The sequence below is a fragment of the Lontra canadensis genome, unplaced genomic scaffold, assembly GCF_010015895.1.
Source record: "Lontra canadensis isolate GAN:19392208 unplaced genomic scaffold, GSC_riverotter_1.0 scaffold191, whole genome shotgun sequence".
In the NCBI taxonomy this organism is placed as follows: Eukaryota; Metazoa; Chordata; class Mammalia; order Carnivora; family Mustelidae; genus Lontra; species Lontra canadensis.
The window spans coordinates 1,370,874-1,384,976 of NW_022631185.1; the positions used below are offsets into that span (position 1 = coordinate 1,370,874).

The following is a 14,103-nucleotide window of genomic DNA, read 5'->3' on the forward strand; positions in this document are numbered from 1 at the left end:
AATATCAAGCATGAAAGAGGTGACATCATTACAGACTCTGTAGGCATTGAACTAATACAGGAATGTTGTGACTAACTCTATACCAGGAAATCAGACCACTCAGCTGAAATAGGCAAGTTCCTTAAACAAAACTTATGAAGTATTAATTGATAATGCTGATACAAAGCTTCTGGTATTCCTGTACCTTGAGGGCCAAGCTCTAAGTAGACTGGGCAATCAAATGTCTAGAGGGGTACTGGGTCAGGCAAAGGATCTTAGATAGATCTGAGGAGACATGGGAAAGAATAAAGAGGAGTCGCACCCCTACAACAGTTTCAATCTCCAGTGTGAGAGACCTAGCCTTTGGGCACAGACTCCAGCACCATCAGCTGGTGGCCACTCAGTCCAGAAAAGAGAACTACAAAATGCAGCCTTTCTGAAGTGCCTCCCAGTGTGGGGACCAATTTGGTCAAGGTGGGGTTGGGTTTGTTTGGGGAGCTCCCTACCCAGACCTGCTAGGGACCAGGCAGAAGTGCCTGCAGAGTAGGAGGCAGCTTGAAGAAAGCAAAAGGTAATCTTGACAAATGTGGCCCCAAGTAGCCAGTCCATGGCCCCTATATCCTCAGGATCCACCCCAGAGCCCATCTACCTTTAGGACACAAGATCCCAGACCACTTCACTCAGCCCTGGAAGTATGGCCCCTTGCACCAGGACTGCCATAGCCAAGGACACCTTTTAAAGTCTCCACATTTTTATTGATTTCCAGGAGGAATGAGGGGCAGTCCAGCACTTCCAGGTGAGTCCAGCCTCTAGCTGCGGCGTGAGGCATCAGAGCCAGACTGGAGAAACTACTTGCCAAAGATACCATTAGCAGTGTGAGTCTGCAGCTGGATCAACTTCCTAGACAATTTGACAAAACAGAAGTGGTAGAGGAGGGAGGCATCAGGTGTCCTCCTCCCTGGTGAAATCAGGGCAGACCTCACTGAGACCCCTCAGGAAGTAATTAGCTTGGTCAGCCGCCAGCCAAGACCCCTCCCACAGGTGGGCCTCCTTCCAGGTGCTCTAGCTGACCAAACCACTCTCTGCTCCAGGGCCTTTCCCTGCCTTCAATTTCCCTCGTAACCCCAGCAGACTAGCCACACTAACCAGTATGCTGGGAGGAGGTGCAGGGAAGGGGCCCTCCTGGCAGAGGGCACAATCTGGGCAAAGGCAGGAAGGAGGAACCCAGCTCACAGAACCAGAGGAAAAGTTCACCTGCCACCTGGAGCTCCACCGGGTCGCTGAGCTCAGACACGAAGGGTTTGGGTGACCACCAGCGGTAGCGGCAGCTGTAGTTGCCCACGTGCTTGGGCCCCACATAGGTCACTACAAGGTCTGCTGAAGGGTGGCTGGACCAGAGCCTGGCTATAGGCTCCTCTTCGCCTGCCCGAAGCAGCTCGAAGGTGACGTCAGGCAACTGGCCCTCGCAGCGCAGGATGGCATCGCGGCCTGGAACCACTGCCCCACTCCACAGGGGCCGGAGCTGTGGTCTGGGATGGGTTCCTGGCCAGAAGAGCTGGGTCAGCCCAGTGAGGTCATCCCCTCAAGTAGCAGCTGCCCCAGCCCCTCAATGCCTTCCTGCTTCCCACTAAACCCAGGCCTGCTGGCTGCTCCGTCCCTCCAGGATGCTACCCTTTGTCCTCACACACCTCTCCTTTTCCTGGTCCTGAACAGACGCAGCGCCTCCTCTTGTCCTCCCAGTCACCCTCTTCCCCAAGACCTTGTAAGTTCCCTAGACCCAGGCCTGCTCTGAGACTTCCTGGGGCCCCTAGCATTTGGCAGTCAGGGCCTCAGGACAGGGTACCCAAAGGAAGAAATCGCCAAGGGAAATGGTGTTCCCGGCAGAGAGCACAGGAAATAAGCCAGATGCGAGGTGTCCCCCGGGGCGAAGTTCAGTTGGTCCGAAGGGTCTGCTGTGCGGGCGGGACCAAGGCCCGGTGCACTTCCCTTCCGCACCCTCATTTGCTCCCGGTTGCCCACCCCCTCGCCCCCTGCTCACCGTCTACACGCAGCTCCAGGTGCGCGCTGGGCTCTGAGCCCTCGAAGGGTGGAGCCGTGTCCACGTAGACGCAGCTGTAGTTGGCGGAGTCCACCACCGAGACGTCCTGCAGCTCGAAGGTGGCCTCTGTCCCCGCGGGGCTCAGGATACGGTACACTCGGCGCTTGGCATCCTCTCGCATCAGGGCGAAGCGCAGGCCAGCCCGGGGCGCCCGGCACCGCAGCTGCACGAGGGCGCCGGGCGCCGGGTGCAGCATCGCGGGCTCGGCCGAGAGCTCCGGCGCGGGGAGCGTCTCTGCGGGGAGGACACGGGCTGATCTGGGCGCTGAGGGGAAAGCTTGGGCCTCTCAGGCGATCCAGCCTCGTGCCTTCTGCCTACAAGAGTCCGCGCAGCCAGCTCTGCTCCCTCCCAGGAGGCCTGCCGGTCCTCCTCCGCTTAAAACTGCAGCGCCCTCCAGACCTCGCCGGATCCCTCACACACAGTCCTACACTATTCCTTATTAATTTGTCCATAAAAACACGTGGGGAAGGAGTCGACTTTTGTCACCAAGCTCACGACATGCGGTTGCAAGAGCATGCGTGCTTCCCCTCAGTCCGGGATCCTCTCTTGGGGTCGAGGCTCCCTGTCCTTGGCAGGTCCTGCAGCCCCAGACTGGCTCCCTTCAACAAACAGGCCTCAGGCGCCAACCCACACCCGGGAGACAAGAGGAGACCCCGGGCAGGTGGGGGCACCGGCATGGCCGGTGCCAGACTTGGTGTTGACCCAGTTTTTCTTGTTGGAGCCTTGGGATTGCTGAGCTCATTGTCCTATTCTCAGTTGGGGAAACTGAGGTCAGGCAGACGAGTTGGGATTGGGCCCCAGCCAGAGCCCTGCACTTCTGGGGGACCCCTTCCCTGCATCCTTGCTGCTGCTCCCCACCCCTGCAGCGGAGTGGCTCTGGCCCTCCCAGGCCCATGGCCTCCTCGTCGCAGCCTGTGGCTGCCAGGCTTACCGTCGCTCAGCAGCAGCTCCACAGGCGCACTGTCCGGGGACCAGATTTGCTCGCCGTGCAGCCTATAGCGGCAGGTGTAGAGACCTCCATTCCCGAGAGCCACCGCGTTCACTTGAAAGAAGACGCGGTCTGGGCTGGTGGAGCGGCTGGGTACCAGCAGCTCCTTCTCACCCTGCCGCAGCTGGAATTCCACGCCGCTCAGGGGCGCCACGCAGAGGAGGGTCACTCTGGCTCCCCTGTGCAGGACAGCTGCAGACTGTCCCTGGAAACTCAGCGTGGGTGGCAACGGTGCTTCTGCAAGGCAGGGAGCGTCCCTGGGGCTTGAGTCCCCGATAACTACCCCCTCCCACCTTGGGACTGTTCCTGAGAAAGATTGGCTCAGCCAGACCTCCAGACCTCTGCCCTGTCTGCGGCAGTCCCAGGAACACCTTTCTTTGTGGCCCATCCCCAGGCCAGCCATGGCACACAGTGTCAGTGTTCAGGTCAGGTGTGATCCACCCAACTGAGTGACCACTGTTTCCCAGACCTAGTCCTGGGCAAGGGTATTCAGGGTTGGGATCAAGGTAAATGCAGTTCTGTCCTCCAGGAACCTCCCACCCCAGGAAGCCCTCTGGGATGGTCTGCACACTCACCCAGCTCCTCAACTGTCACAGTGGCACTGGGCTCAGAGGGTGCGCCTGCTTCGTGGGTCCTGTAGCTGCAGCTGTAGTTGCCTGGGTGCAAGACTGTGAAGGTGGTCTCTACGTCTTTCGGGGCCTCAGCCACCTCCAAAAACTGATCATCGCCTTCCCGCCTCAGCAGGAAGGTCACACCATGAAATCCCCCACGGCACACCAGTTTTGTCTTCAGACCCCGTGTGATCCAGGACACCGGCTCAGGTGAGAGCAAAGGTGGGGGTAGGGACTCTGCGGGTGGAGCAGGGTGGGTGGATGGGTCTGAATGACTTGGCCCAAACAGACTGGGACCTTCACACTCATGGAAACGGGAGGGAGGGGCACCTGGGGGCTCAGTCAGTTGGGCTTTGGACTCCTGGTCTGGCTCAGGTCATTGGGTGGGGGGGGGGCTCCGTGCTCAGTGGGGAGTTTGTTTAAGGATTCTCTCCCTCTCACTCTGCTCCTCCCACCATGCACATGCTCTCTCTCCAAAATAAATAAATCTGAAAGAGAAAGAGAGGGAGAGAGGGAAGGAGAGAGAGAGAGAGAGAAAGAAAAAAAAGGAAGGAAGAAAAGGAAAGGAGAGAAAGAGGAAATGTGCGGGGCATTTCCCAAGCGATTTCTGGGGATTCAGTCATGTATTCCTCACAACCTTCCGGGATCAGTGCAAACATCACCCTCATTTTACAGATGAGGAAACAGGATCAGAAATGTCAGATGACTCGCCAAAGGCCACCTAGCTGCTCAGGGACACCCCTCCCCACCCCCACCCCCATGTCAGAAAAGTACGACCAGGAGAGTGAGGAGTGGAGAAAGGGAGGAAGGGAGGCCTGCCCCGCACGCAGCCCTTTCCCCACTGTCTCACGCCTCCATTAAAGCCTACGCACACCTGCTCCGGTCACCTCCAGGAGGTTGCTCAACTGGGTCCATCCACTCTTCAAGCCAGAACGGCAGCGGTAGAGGCCCCGGGTGTCACTCGTCACTGCTCCTAGTGGGAACCGGTGCTCCATGGCGGGTAAGTCGAGGTGCACAAGTTCCTGGGTTACCCCATCTTTGAGCAACTCAAAATCCGGGGTCTTCAGGCGGGCCTGGCACACCAGTGTCAAGCCAGCCCAGGGCTTCAGCAGCGATTCGGCCTCTGCCCACAGGTCTGGCTGGGGATCAAATACTGCGTGGCCAGTGGCGGTCAGTGCGGGGCTCCAGGACAGGGGCTCACCTCTGCAGGTGCCCACCTCCCCCCAAGACCCGACCCGGACTCACCTACTGCTGCCTCAGTCACTGGGCCCAGTGAGAGACCTGTAGAGAGGGCACCTGTGAGGCCCCCATTCCTGTCCCTTCTCCTCCCTCCTGCCCCAAGGGAACCCAGCCCCAGCAACCTCACCCCAGAGCATCAGGAAGACCCCAAGTGTGGACATGATGGCCAGTCTCCCTCCAGCCAGGGACTGTCTGGGATGATAAAGCCCACATGAGGCTGAGGGCAGCAAGGGGGCAGCAAGGGGCATTGACCTCTTCCCTATCATTTGTCCCTGCAGGCCGTGGAGACAAAGGGCAAAACTCCAAGGTCTTTGGGAGCCTCATCAATAACTATAATCAATAATTATGTATAATTATAAACTAAGCAATAAATAATAAAAATGATTTTTAAAATAATATAATAAAATAGCAAACTACAGCAAATAATACATTAGCAATTAAAATGACTTAAAATATGAGAAATACAATTTTAAAACAAAAATTAAAATAATGTAGTAATTACTAATTGATCAAGGAAATTTTCAGTTTCTAGTGTTTGTGGGCCCTGCCCCAGGGCTCCCAGGGAAGCTATACTTTAACATTTACTAAGATCAAAATGACTGCACAAAACCTCAGAGCACAGGCTCTATGTCTGCCTAGAGCACACATTGTCTGTCTGCTTCATTAAAACAACAAAAACAAAACAAAAAGGAGCATTCCAAACTTAAAGATAAGAAAAACAAAAAACCACCCTGGGTCCCAAAAGATGAAAGTCCTACAGACTTGCACATACTAAAAACACAAGAAAAAGTCTGAAACTTTCTGGAATGTCCTTCATTATGATGATTTGTAACTCTTTTTTTTTTTTTAAAGATTTTTCTTTATTTATTCGGCAGGCAGAGATCACAAGCAGGCAGAGAGTCAGGCAGAGAGAGAGGGGGAAGCAGGCTCCCCGATGTGCAGAGAGCCTGATGCAGGGCTCGATCCCAGGACCCTGAGATCATGACCTGAGCCAAAGGCAGAGGCTTAACCCACTGAGCCACCCAGGAGCCCTTTAACTCATTTTTTTTTTAAAGATTTTATTTATTTATTTCACACAGAGAGAGAGAGAGATCACAAGCAGGCAGAGAAGCAGGCAGAGTTGTGGGGGGGGGGTCCAGGAAGCAGGCTCCCTGCTGAGCAGAGAGCCTGATGCGGGGCTCGATCCCAGGATCCTGAGATCATGACCCGAGCTGAAGGCAGAGGCTTTAACTCACTGAGCCACCCAGGCGTCCCCTTTAACTCATTTTTTTAAAAAAGATTTTATTTTATTTATTTATTTAAGAGAGAGAGAGCACGCATCAGTGGGGGGAAGGCAAAAGGAGAAGCAGACTCCCCACTGAGTACCCCTGGGATTATCGCAGGACCCTGGGATCAGACCTGGGCCAAAGGCAGACACTTAACTGATGGAGCCACCCAGGTATTTGAGCCCTCTCTTCTTTGTGCAGACTGTATCCTGGGCACCTGCCCTAACTTGGGCTGGAATAAAACTCTTCCTTTCTCCTTAAACATTTTTAAAGGGTTTGTTCATTTTGCATCAACATTTCTTGGCATACTCAACAGGATGTCAGAGCAACTCGCCTGAGAACACGTGGGGATCATCTAGAACTCAGCGCTTGGTACGAGCACAGGCCCTCTGTGCCTCTCTGGCTCCTTAGCACCTCATAGGTGTTTCTGGTGAGATGTCCTGATATCTGGACTTCTTCAATTTGGGTTGACAGTCATGACTTTTATTTGAACTGTTCAAGGTTACCAGTGATGTCCTCTAGGTGGGAATAACCTGGGAGGAGGGGAAGTCGATTGGTTGGTTATTTTAATTTGGCATTATACTAATGGATGCTATTAATATATAAGGCTTGAGTAAATTTTCTCGCTAGAAATATAAGAGACTGAATAACTCAGCTCCAAAGAGAAGGGACACAGAAATTTCCTGTCTCATAAGGTAAGTGATGATTGGCTCATGCAGGGGTGCCCACATAAGGATTAGTCTTGCATTGCTCCAAACCCCTCTATGGTCCTAGACCTTCCAAGGAGAAATGGAGACACAGAGAGTGTACCACGGCCATTCAAAAGTAACACTCACAAGCGGCACCCTCTCGATCCACCACTCTTTATATCCTTAGATCTTAGTCAAGCCTTATCCTAAAAATAAAACCCAAATTAAAAAGAGTAGGGAACTGTGCTTCAAAAGCCAGACCAACACCCAGAAAACGAACCACCACCCATGGGAAACCCAGGCAGGCTACCTGTGCGTATGCACAGAGCCTACATTTGCAGGTGCTGGCTTCATTGGGACAGGTAAGGATAACCTGAGTGGGGTTCTTTTGACATGTCTGAACTAGTTTATTTGTGTGCGCAATTAAAGAAAGCCAACTGTAAGACTAAGTAACCAGAAACTAGGAAGCCATTTCGTTGAGTCAGTGAAGTCCCCAACTTGTGGGGAAGAACCAGCAATCCCAGAGGTACTCTGGGCTTCGTTTGGTTTGTCTGTTGCTACGGTTTTTGGTATCTTTGCATATGACGGGCCATGTTCTAACTGGAAAGGGAAAATAACTAATAAATGGATCCATAAATTCTAATGCTGTCTTACAATTAGATTTGATTTAATAGGGGCGCCTGGGTGGCTCAGTGGGTTAGGCCTCTCCCTTCGGCTCAGGTCATGATCTCAGGGTCCTGGGATTGAGCCCCGTATCGGGCTCTCGGCTCGGCAAGGAGCCTGCTTCCCCCTCCTCTCTCTGCCTGCCTCTCTGCCTACTTAGAATCTCTCTCTCTGTCAAATAAATAAATAAAATCTTTTAAAAAAAGATTTGATTTAATAAAAGGGGGATGTTTGGGAATTGGGTCTTTAAGGTCTTGTGCACAAATAAGAGTGAAACAAAGGCTAAGTTTTGTTCGCATCTTGTTTGTATACATGTATCCATGTGTGTGTTATAAATGGGAGGTATTTCCTCTATCTCTGGATGGTATTGCTAAAACCAATTTGTAGAGGAGCTCTATTTCATTGGTTTAAAGACAAGTCCTTGTACAAACTGGGCATGCTAAAACTCAAAAGGTTAAAAAGTAACCCTAGTGGTTTTTTTTTTTTAAGATTTTATTTACTTATTTGACAGAGAGAGAGAGATCAGAAGTAGGCAGAGAGGCAGGCAGAGAGAGAAGGGGAAGCAGGCTCCCCGCTGTGCAGAGAGCCCAACACGGGGCTCCATCCCAGGACCCTGAGATCATGACCTGAGCCAAAGGCAGAGGCTCAACCCACTGAGCCAACCAGGTGCCCCAACCCTAGTGTTTTCAAGTTCACATGATCTGGGGTAAAATTACCTACATTCAAACTTATATGTTACTCCATAATAAAAATGCATCATAGGAAGGGACCAGAGGAACAAAAATTAAGACACCTGACCCCCTTCCCGATGGTCAGAATAATGAGGGAAAGGAGGAGGAAGATAGGCAGACATCTTAGAAATCCTAAATTTGGGACGCCTGGGTGGCTCAGTTGGTTAAGCGGCTGCCTTCGGCTCAGGTCATGATCCCAGCGTCCTGGGATCGAGTCCCATATCGGGCTCCTTGCTCGGCAGGGAATCTGCTTTTCCCTCTGTCTCTGCCTGCCTCTCTGCCTACTTGTGATCTCTCTCTCTCTCTCTCTGACAAATAAATAAATAAAATCTTAAAAAAAAAAAAAAAAGAAAGAAATCCTAAATTCGCACCCCCTCCTCCAAGCACAAGCACCAGAACCAATGTCCAATCCACTGCCTGCTCTCCTTCCAGAGGGCTACAAAATACCCAGAGGAAAAGACAGGAGACACAGAAATCTTTTTAGGATTTTTACTTTTAAGTAATCTGTATACCCAACGTGGGGCTTCAACTCAGAACCCTGAGATCAAGAATTGCATGGGATGCCTGGGTGGCTCAGTCAGTTAAGAGTCTGCCTTTGGCTTAGGTCATGATCCTGGTATCCTGGGATCTTCACCTTCCTGCTGATCAGGGAGCCTTCTTCTCCCTCTCCCTCTGCTGCTCCCCCATTCCTGCTTGCTTGCTCTCTCAAATAAATAAATGGCATCCTTAAAACTGAGTACTTACAACATCCAACCTGGTTAGCTGAGGAAGGCCTGTGGAGACAGCCAGGCTGGAATCCTGATCCAGAGGCCTGAGCAGAGTGTCCTTCCCTCAGGTGAGACTTCTAACTGACCGTCACCATAAGGCCCTATTTATAGGGCAGATAAGAGGGTTTGAAATTAAACATCTGTTGCCTACGTGCAGTTTGGAGCGAGCTGCATTTCCATGTTATCATGTTTCTATATTTTCAAGGAGCCTGGGTGTCTGCCTCCCCTCCCGGATTCCAGTCTGGGGGGCCAGCCCAGCCTGGAGCAGGAGGAAGCAGGAGACAAGATCTGTAGCTCTTGGCCCCCAAACCAGAAGGGCCAGTTCTGACCTGGAGGCAATATAATATACTTCAAACCAGCAGGCTCCCAAGGTTACTCACACAGCACGAGTGTCACAAACAACATTCTTTAGCCTGCCTGTGTATATATAGACTCATAAGCATACCCGGCACATACACGGTCCAGGTGGCTGGCTATGTGGGACAAATCGCAAAAACATCCATCCGTACAGAGCTTATACATTACATCTATGTTTGCTCAATACACGTGCGCCATCTTTCCTCATAAATAATCATACATTTCCTTACCCTTTTATCAAGATGTACACCAAGGATTGTTTGGATTTTTCCTTCCTGTCTGTTCAAGTCTATTCCAAGGTTGCATTTGTTCCTTCAAACTGTACTTACTGGAATTCTTTTTACCATCCCTAGATCTTTGTTATAAATCTGCAAAACCAGAAGATCTAAGGCAGGCACACGTACTATGTCTGCTCATCAATTGGACTTTAATAGAGAACATATATCACTTTTAATCTTCCCACCATTTATGTTACAATAGTTTCCCCCCCAAGTGATGCCAGCAGGCCACGTCCAGGGACCCAGAGGGGGTCCCCCAGGACCAGGTAAGAGGGTCCTTGACTTCATGTAGGCTCAAAATCAAGCGCGAGCTGGCAAGAGGTGAGAGCAGAATTTATTGAAGATATAGAGATAGCAGATGCAGACGGAGTGTCTGCGAGACTCAGAAAGGAAAAGAGCATGAGGCTTGTCTTTGTTTGGGGCCTGGGGGCTTTTATGGAGGATGAAGATCTGGTGTACGTGCCCCCCAGGCATCCAGGAAACCTGGGAGAGCATCTAAGACTATCTGACCAAGAAGGATGGGATACAACACTGGGCTGGATCAAATGTAACTACCCATATGGGCCAACTTGCAAAGATTGGGTTTAAGGAGTTGGATTGAGTAGCTTGAGGGAGATTTTTGTTTGGTAGGTTGACCTGGACTCACAGTGCCCTAAATTGGATGAGGCCAAATCGCCAGAACTTCCCCAGTGCAACATGGAAGAAGGAATCCAAGGGCGTAGGGGCATAGAAACGTTGGCGTAGATTTGTTATGTGTGATCATACAAATTCATAGTAAAGAGGAGGACGGCCTTGTTTTAATGACATTGCGAAACAGGTTAGTTGGGAGGGGACCTGCATCCCTGAAAAGTGCCAGTGCGCTCCAGGCCAGTATGGCCTTGGGAGATGCTGCCATCAGGACTGATTTCGGAGATCAAAGGCCAGCTTAACAGAGCTCAAGTGACAGAGCCCAGCAGCGATGTGCACACTAGCCATCACCGGCAGCAGCAATGAGGTGGTGATCAGGATGTTTGAACCGTCAGAGGGGCTGCTTCTGTAGGAAGAGGTTTAGGATGACTTCGGGGACTTAAAGAGTCTCATCTTCAGGGATATTGTTCTTACCAATGCTTTTTCTCTCCCGGTATGCAAGGACCGCCACAATCACCTCATTTTCACGTGGCAGGGACAACAGCACACTTGCATGGCTTGCTCAAGGCTATCAACTCAACTTTCTTTTTATCTGTTGTAATCTCTGTAGAGATCCTGATCAGCCTGACTTCTGACAGGACGTCACACCCATGTGTCATTGCTACTACCGGGATGACATTGGCTGACTGGACCTAAGGAGCATGAAGTAGCAGGTCCATTAGACCATTATGTGAGTTAAACACATGCCGGGGTCTCACCTCCTCTGTTGAGTGCCCAGGGATCCAGAACATGTTAAGATAGCCCCCTCCAAGAAAAAAGATCAGTTGCTGCAACAGATAGGGTCTACCACTTAAAAAGAGGAATAGGGGCACCTGGGTGGCTCAGTCAGTCAGGCGTCTGCCTTCGGCTCAGGTCATGATCCTGGGATCTGCGATCGAGTCCCACATCAGGCTCCCTGCTCAGCGGATAGTCTGCTTCTCGCTCTGCCTCTGCCGCTCTCCCTGCTTGTGTGTTCTTGCTCTCTCTCTCAAATAAATAAATAAAATCTTAAAAAAAAATACAAAAGAGGAATACAGGAGGCCTCTGAATCCTGGACACAACATATATACCTCAGGGTGCTGCTCCAGTCTGTCTACAAGGACGGTTTTGTGTGGGGCCCACGCAGCAGGTCCTGGATACAAAGTCCGCTGCTCTGGCACATGGGGCCTATTACCAGAAGATCCAGTGATGCCGCTGGATAGCTTCAATGTGTCGGGCAAATAAAGATGCTGTGTTGAGCCTCTGGTGAGCCCAAACAGAATATAATGCTGGTTTCAAAGTAGTATCTGCTGCACATCCTCAAAGTTCCAGCAGTAGCCAAGGTCCAGCCTTCTCAGAGGCCCAAGCCCCCCCTGAGCCCCTTGGCCCTCATAAATCCACCCCTTGTCTTTTGCCAGCCTAAGGGACAGTAAGGGCTCTATGCTTAAGAGTCTCTGGGTTTTCAGTATTCCCTTGGGTTCCTTCAGCCTTACAAAGCTAAATAATCAAGTCCCTCAAAATCCCTAGGGAGGGAGGTTTATCTGCCTGCCTCCTCCCTGAAGCAGCCCCCTTCTGGCCCACCTCCCACCCATCAATTGGGCCAGATGCTCCCACCCACCCTGCTGCAGGGAGATGCTAGAGGTCAGGTCTGGGCTCTCGGTGCCAGCCTCTTCTCCCCTGGCCTGGGGCCAGCTTGAAGCCTCCCAACTGAGCAGTCAGGGCCAGGTGGAGAAGTCCCTTCATAGCACCGGATATGGTGCAACAGGGCTCAGTAACCCTTGTGATTAGACACTGCTACCCCGGCAGATAGCCCAATAGGGTCCTCATCATCTGTGAGTCCTCAGGCCCATCCAGTCCTCTCTGGGGCTCTGCTCTGAAGACAAGATGAGAAGGAACTTCCCAATCTAGAAAGGATTCACACTAGTCAGGGTCGCAGCTCCAAGCATTCCCTCTCCCTGCTTCCCTCACAGGCTTCTGCAGGAGGCTGCTGGTCCCAGACCCAAGTACCCAGGGGCAGCCGAGGGCAGAGAGAGGCTCCCTAAAATGGCGGTGGGGGCAGGAAGCCGGACAAACCCACAGACCGCAGGGGCATGCAGTGGGGCAGGACCAGGTAAGAGGGTAATGAAAGCCAACTGTATGGGAATCCTGGCATGGGAAGCCACGAGGGATGGTGGTGGCCGGGCCTGAGAAGCGGCCCTGTGCAATGCCCCTGCATCCCAGAGGAGACACGGACCCACCACCTTCCGGAGAGGGCCCCCTGAGTATGCCAGATGGCGCTGCCAGCTCACCCCCTGGGGAGGAAAGGGCAGTGGGTGCAGGCCAGGGCTGAGGGGGCCAATGCCCAGAAGGTTGCTTGGGAGCCTGGAAGGGGCCTCTGAGCCGGAGTGCTACCAGAGAACTGGTCTCTATCAGAAGAGGCCCCAGCACAGGTGGAAATCCTGCCTGGCCACCAGGTGTGGGAGCTGGGAGTGGTGGGCATGGCTGGCAGTAGGGAATGCCCCCTCGCGCTTTGTGGGTGGTCTGCTCCCACCCTACCCAACCCACCCATTCTCTCACTGAGCTCCCAGCACCTGCGGTGGTCCAGCTGGCTCCCCCTCTAGCTTCCCTTCCGGGAGGCCTTCCTGCTCGCCACCCTGCGTCCTCAGCTCCCCACCATCCTGCCCCTCCACCCGGCTGTTTTCCCCTCACTCTGCAGCCAGCCAGAATCCCTCTGCGTTGCCAGGAAATGGGTCAGAAACCTGCTTGCTCAGGTTGTCATGTGGGGACTGTGACAACCCCAGATGTGCGGGTGTGCTGCTGGGTCCACAACCTGCTGAAGTATTTCAAGCTGCTCAGGTTTCTTTTTATTTTATTTTTTATTTTTTTATTTTTTTTAAATTTTTTAAAGATTTTATTTATTTATTTGACAGGCAGAGGCCACAAGTAGGCAGACAGGCAGGCAGAGAGAGAGGAAGGGAAGCAGGCTCCCTGCTGAGCAGAGAGCCTGATGCGGGGCTCTATCCCAGGACCCCGGGATCACGACCTGAGCCAAAGGCAGAGGCTTAACCCACTGAGCCACCCAGGCGCCCCTATTTTATTTTTTAATATTTTATTTATTTATTTTGACAGAGTGAGAGAGCACAAGCAGCGTGAACAGTGGGGAGAGAGAGAGGTAGAAGCAGTCTCCCCACGGAGCAGGGAGTTCCATCCCAGGACTCTGGGATCCTGACCTGAGCCTAAGGACTGAGCCACTCAGGCGCCCCTCAGGCTTGTCTTTTTATAATGGACCCCTGGCCACAACTGTGGAGAGAACAGGAGGGAGGGGTGGGGGGGAAGCAACTGGGAGGGGGAAGATGGCAGGACCACCCCCCCCTTTGCCCTAGGCCTCCTGCTGCTCACCAGGGGCCCAGAGTAAGGCCTCTGACCTTCTGGCCCTTGGCTTGAAACAAAAAATGCTGTGCAACCTCAAATGCAGCTGAGGTGAAGGGGAGGCAGGGAAGGGGACTCATGTCGCCCTCCTTCCTGGGGAGCCAGCTGCACTCTGGATCTCTGTCTCCTAGGGTTCTGAGACAAGACCACCACTGATAAATGGATAAACAAAACATAGTGGACACCTACAACCAAACATTATTCTGCCATAAAAATGAAATGAATGAAACACAGATACATCGTAATAAGATACATGAACCTTGCAAACAGTACACTAAATGAAAGAATCAAGACACAAAAGACTTCACATTGTATGATTCTATTTATCTGAGATGTCCAAGATAGGCAAATCTGTAAGAAGCAGAAAGTAGATTAGTGGCTGCCA

At 52.2% G+C, this 14,103-nt stretch overlaps 1 protein-coding gene and 1 long non-coding RNA gene across 3 annotated transcripts; one reads left to right on the forward strand and one right to left on the reverse strand.

The window, feature by feature from the left end:
- Positions 1 to 740: 740 nt before the first annotated feature.
- Positions 741 to 5,120, reverse strand: A1BG (alpha-1-B glycoprotein). 2 transcript variants are annotated; one of them, XM_032847675.1, is made up of 8 exons: positions 5,043 to 5,120; positions 4,922 to 4,957; positions 4,551 to 4,829; positions 3,641 to 3,913; positions 3,009 to 3,302; positions 2,018 to 2,311; positions 1,234 to 1,521; positions 741 to 879 (listed from the first exon to the last, which is right to left on the reverse strand). In XM_032847675.1, the coding sequence occupies exons 1-8, from the start codon at positions 5,074 to 5,076 to the stop codon at positions 872 to 874; spliced, it is 1,506 nt and encodes a 501-aa protein (XP_032703566.1). In that variant the 5' UTR covers positions 5,077 to 5,120; the 3' UTR covers positions 741 to 871. The 2 variants fall into 2 exon arrangements, with proteins under 2 accessions (XP_032703566.1, XP_032703565.1); XM_032847674.1 differs by lacking the exon at positions 741 to 879 and having other exon boundaries at positions 918 to 1,521.
- A 4,364-nt stretch (positions 5,121 to 9,484) lies between these two features.
- LOC116861186 lies at positions 9,485 to 12,566 on the forward strand. The gene is made up of 3 exons (XR_004381428.1): positions 9,485 to 9,931; positions 10,903 to 11,022; positions 12,281 to 12,566. It is a non-coding gene; the product is annotated as an uncharacterized LOC116861186 (long non-coding RNA).
- The last annotated feature ends 1,537 nt before the right edge of the window (positions 12,567 to 14,103 follow it).

What these genes read in the sequence shown, in the direction of transcription:
- A1BG (XM_032847674.1), bottom strand. Translation starts at nt 5,076, where the DNA reads ATGTCCACACTTGGGGTCTTCCTGATGCTCTGGG. An exon ending in GGTCTTCCTGATGCTCTGGG is followed by an intron (nt 4,958 to 5,042) that starts GTGAGGTTGCTG and finishes CCCTCTCTACAG; the next exon opens with GTCTCTCACTGGGCCCAGTG. An exon ending in CCTGGAGGTGACCGGAGCAG is followed by an intron (nt 3,914 to 4,550) that starts GTGTGCGTAGGC and finishes CTCCACCCGCAG; the next exon opens with AGTCCCTACCCCCACCTTTG.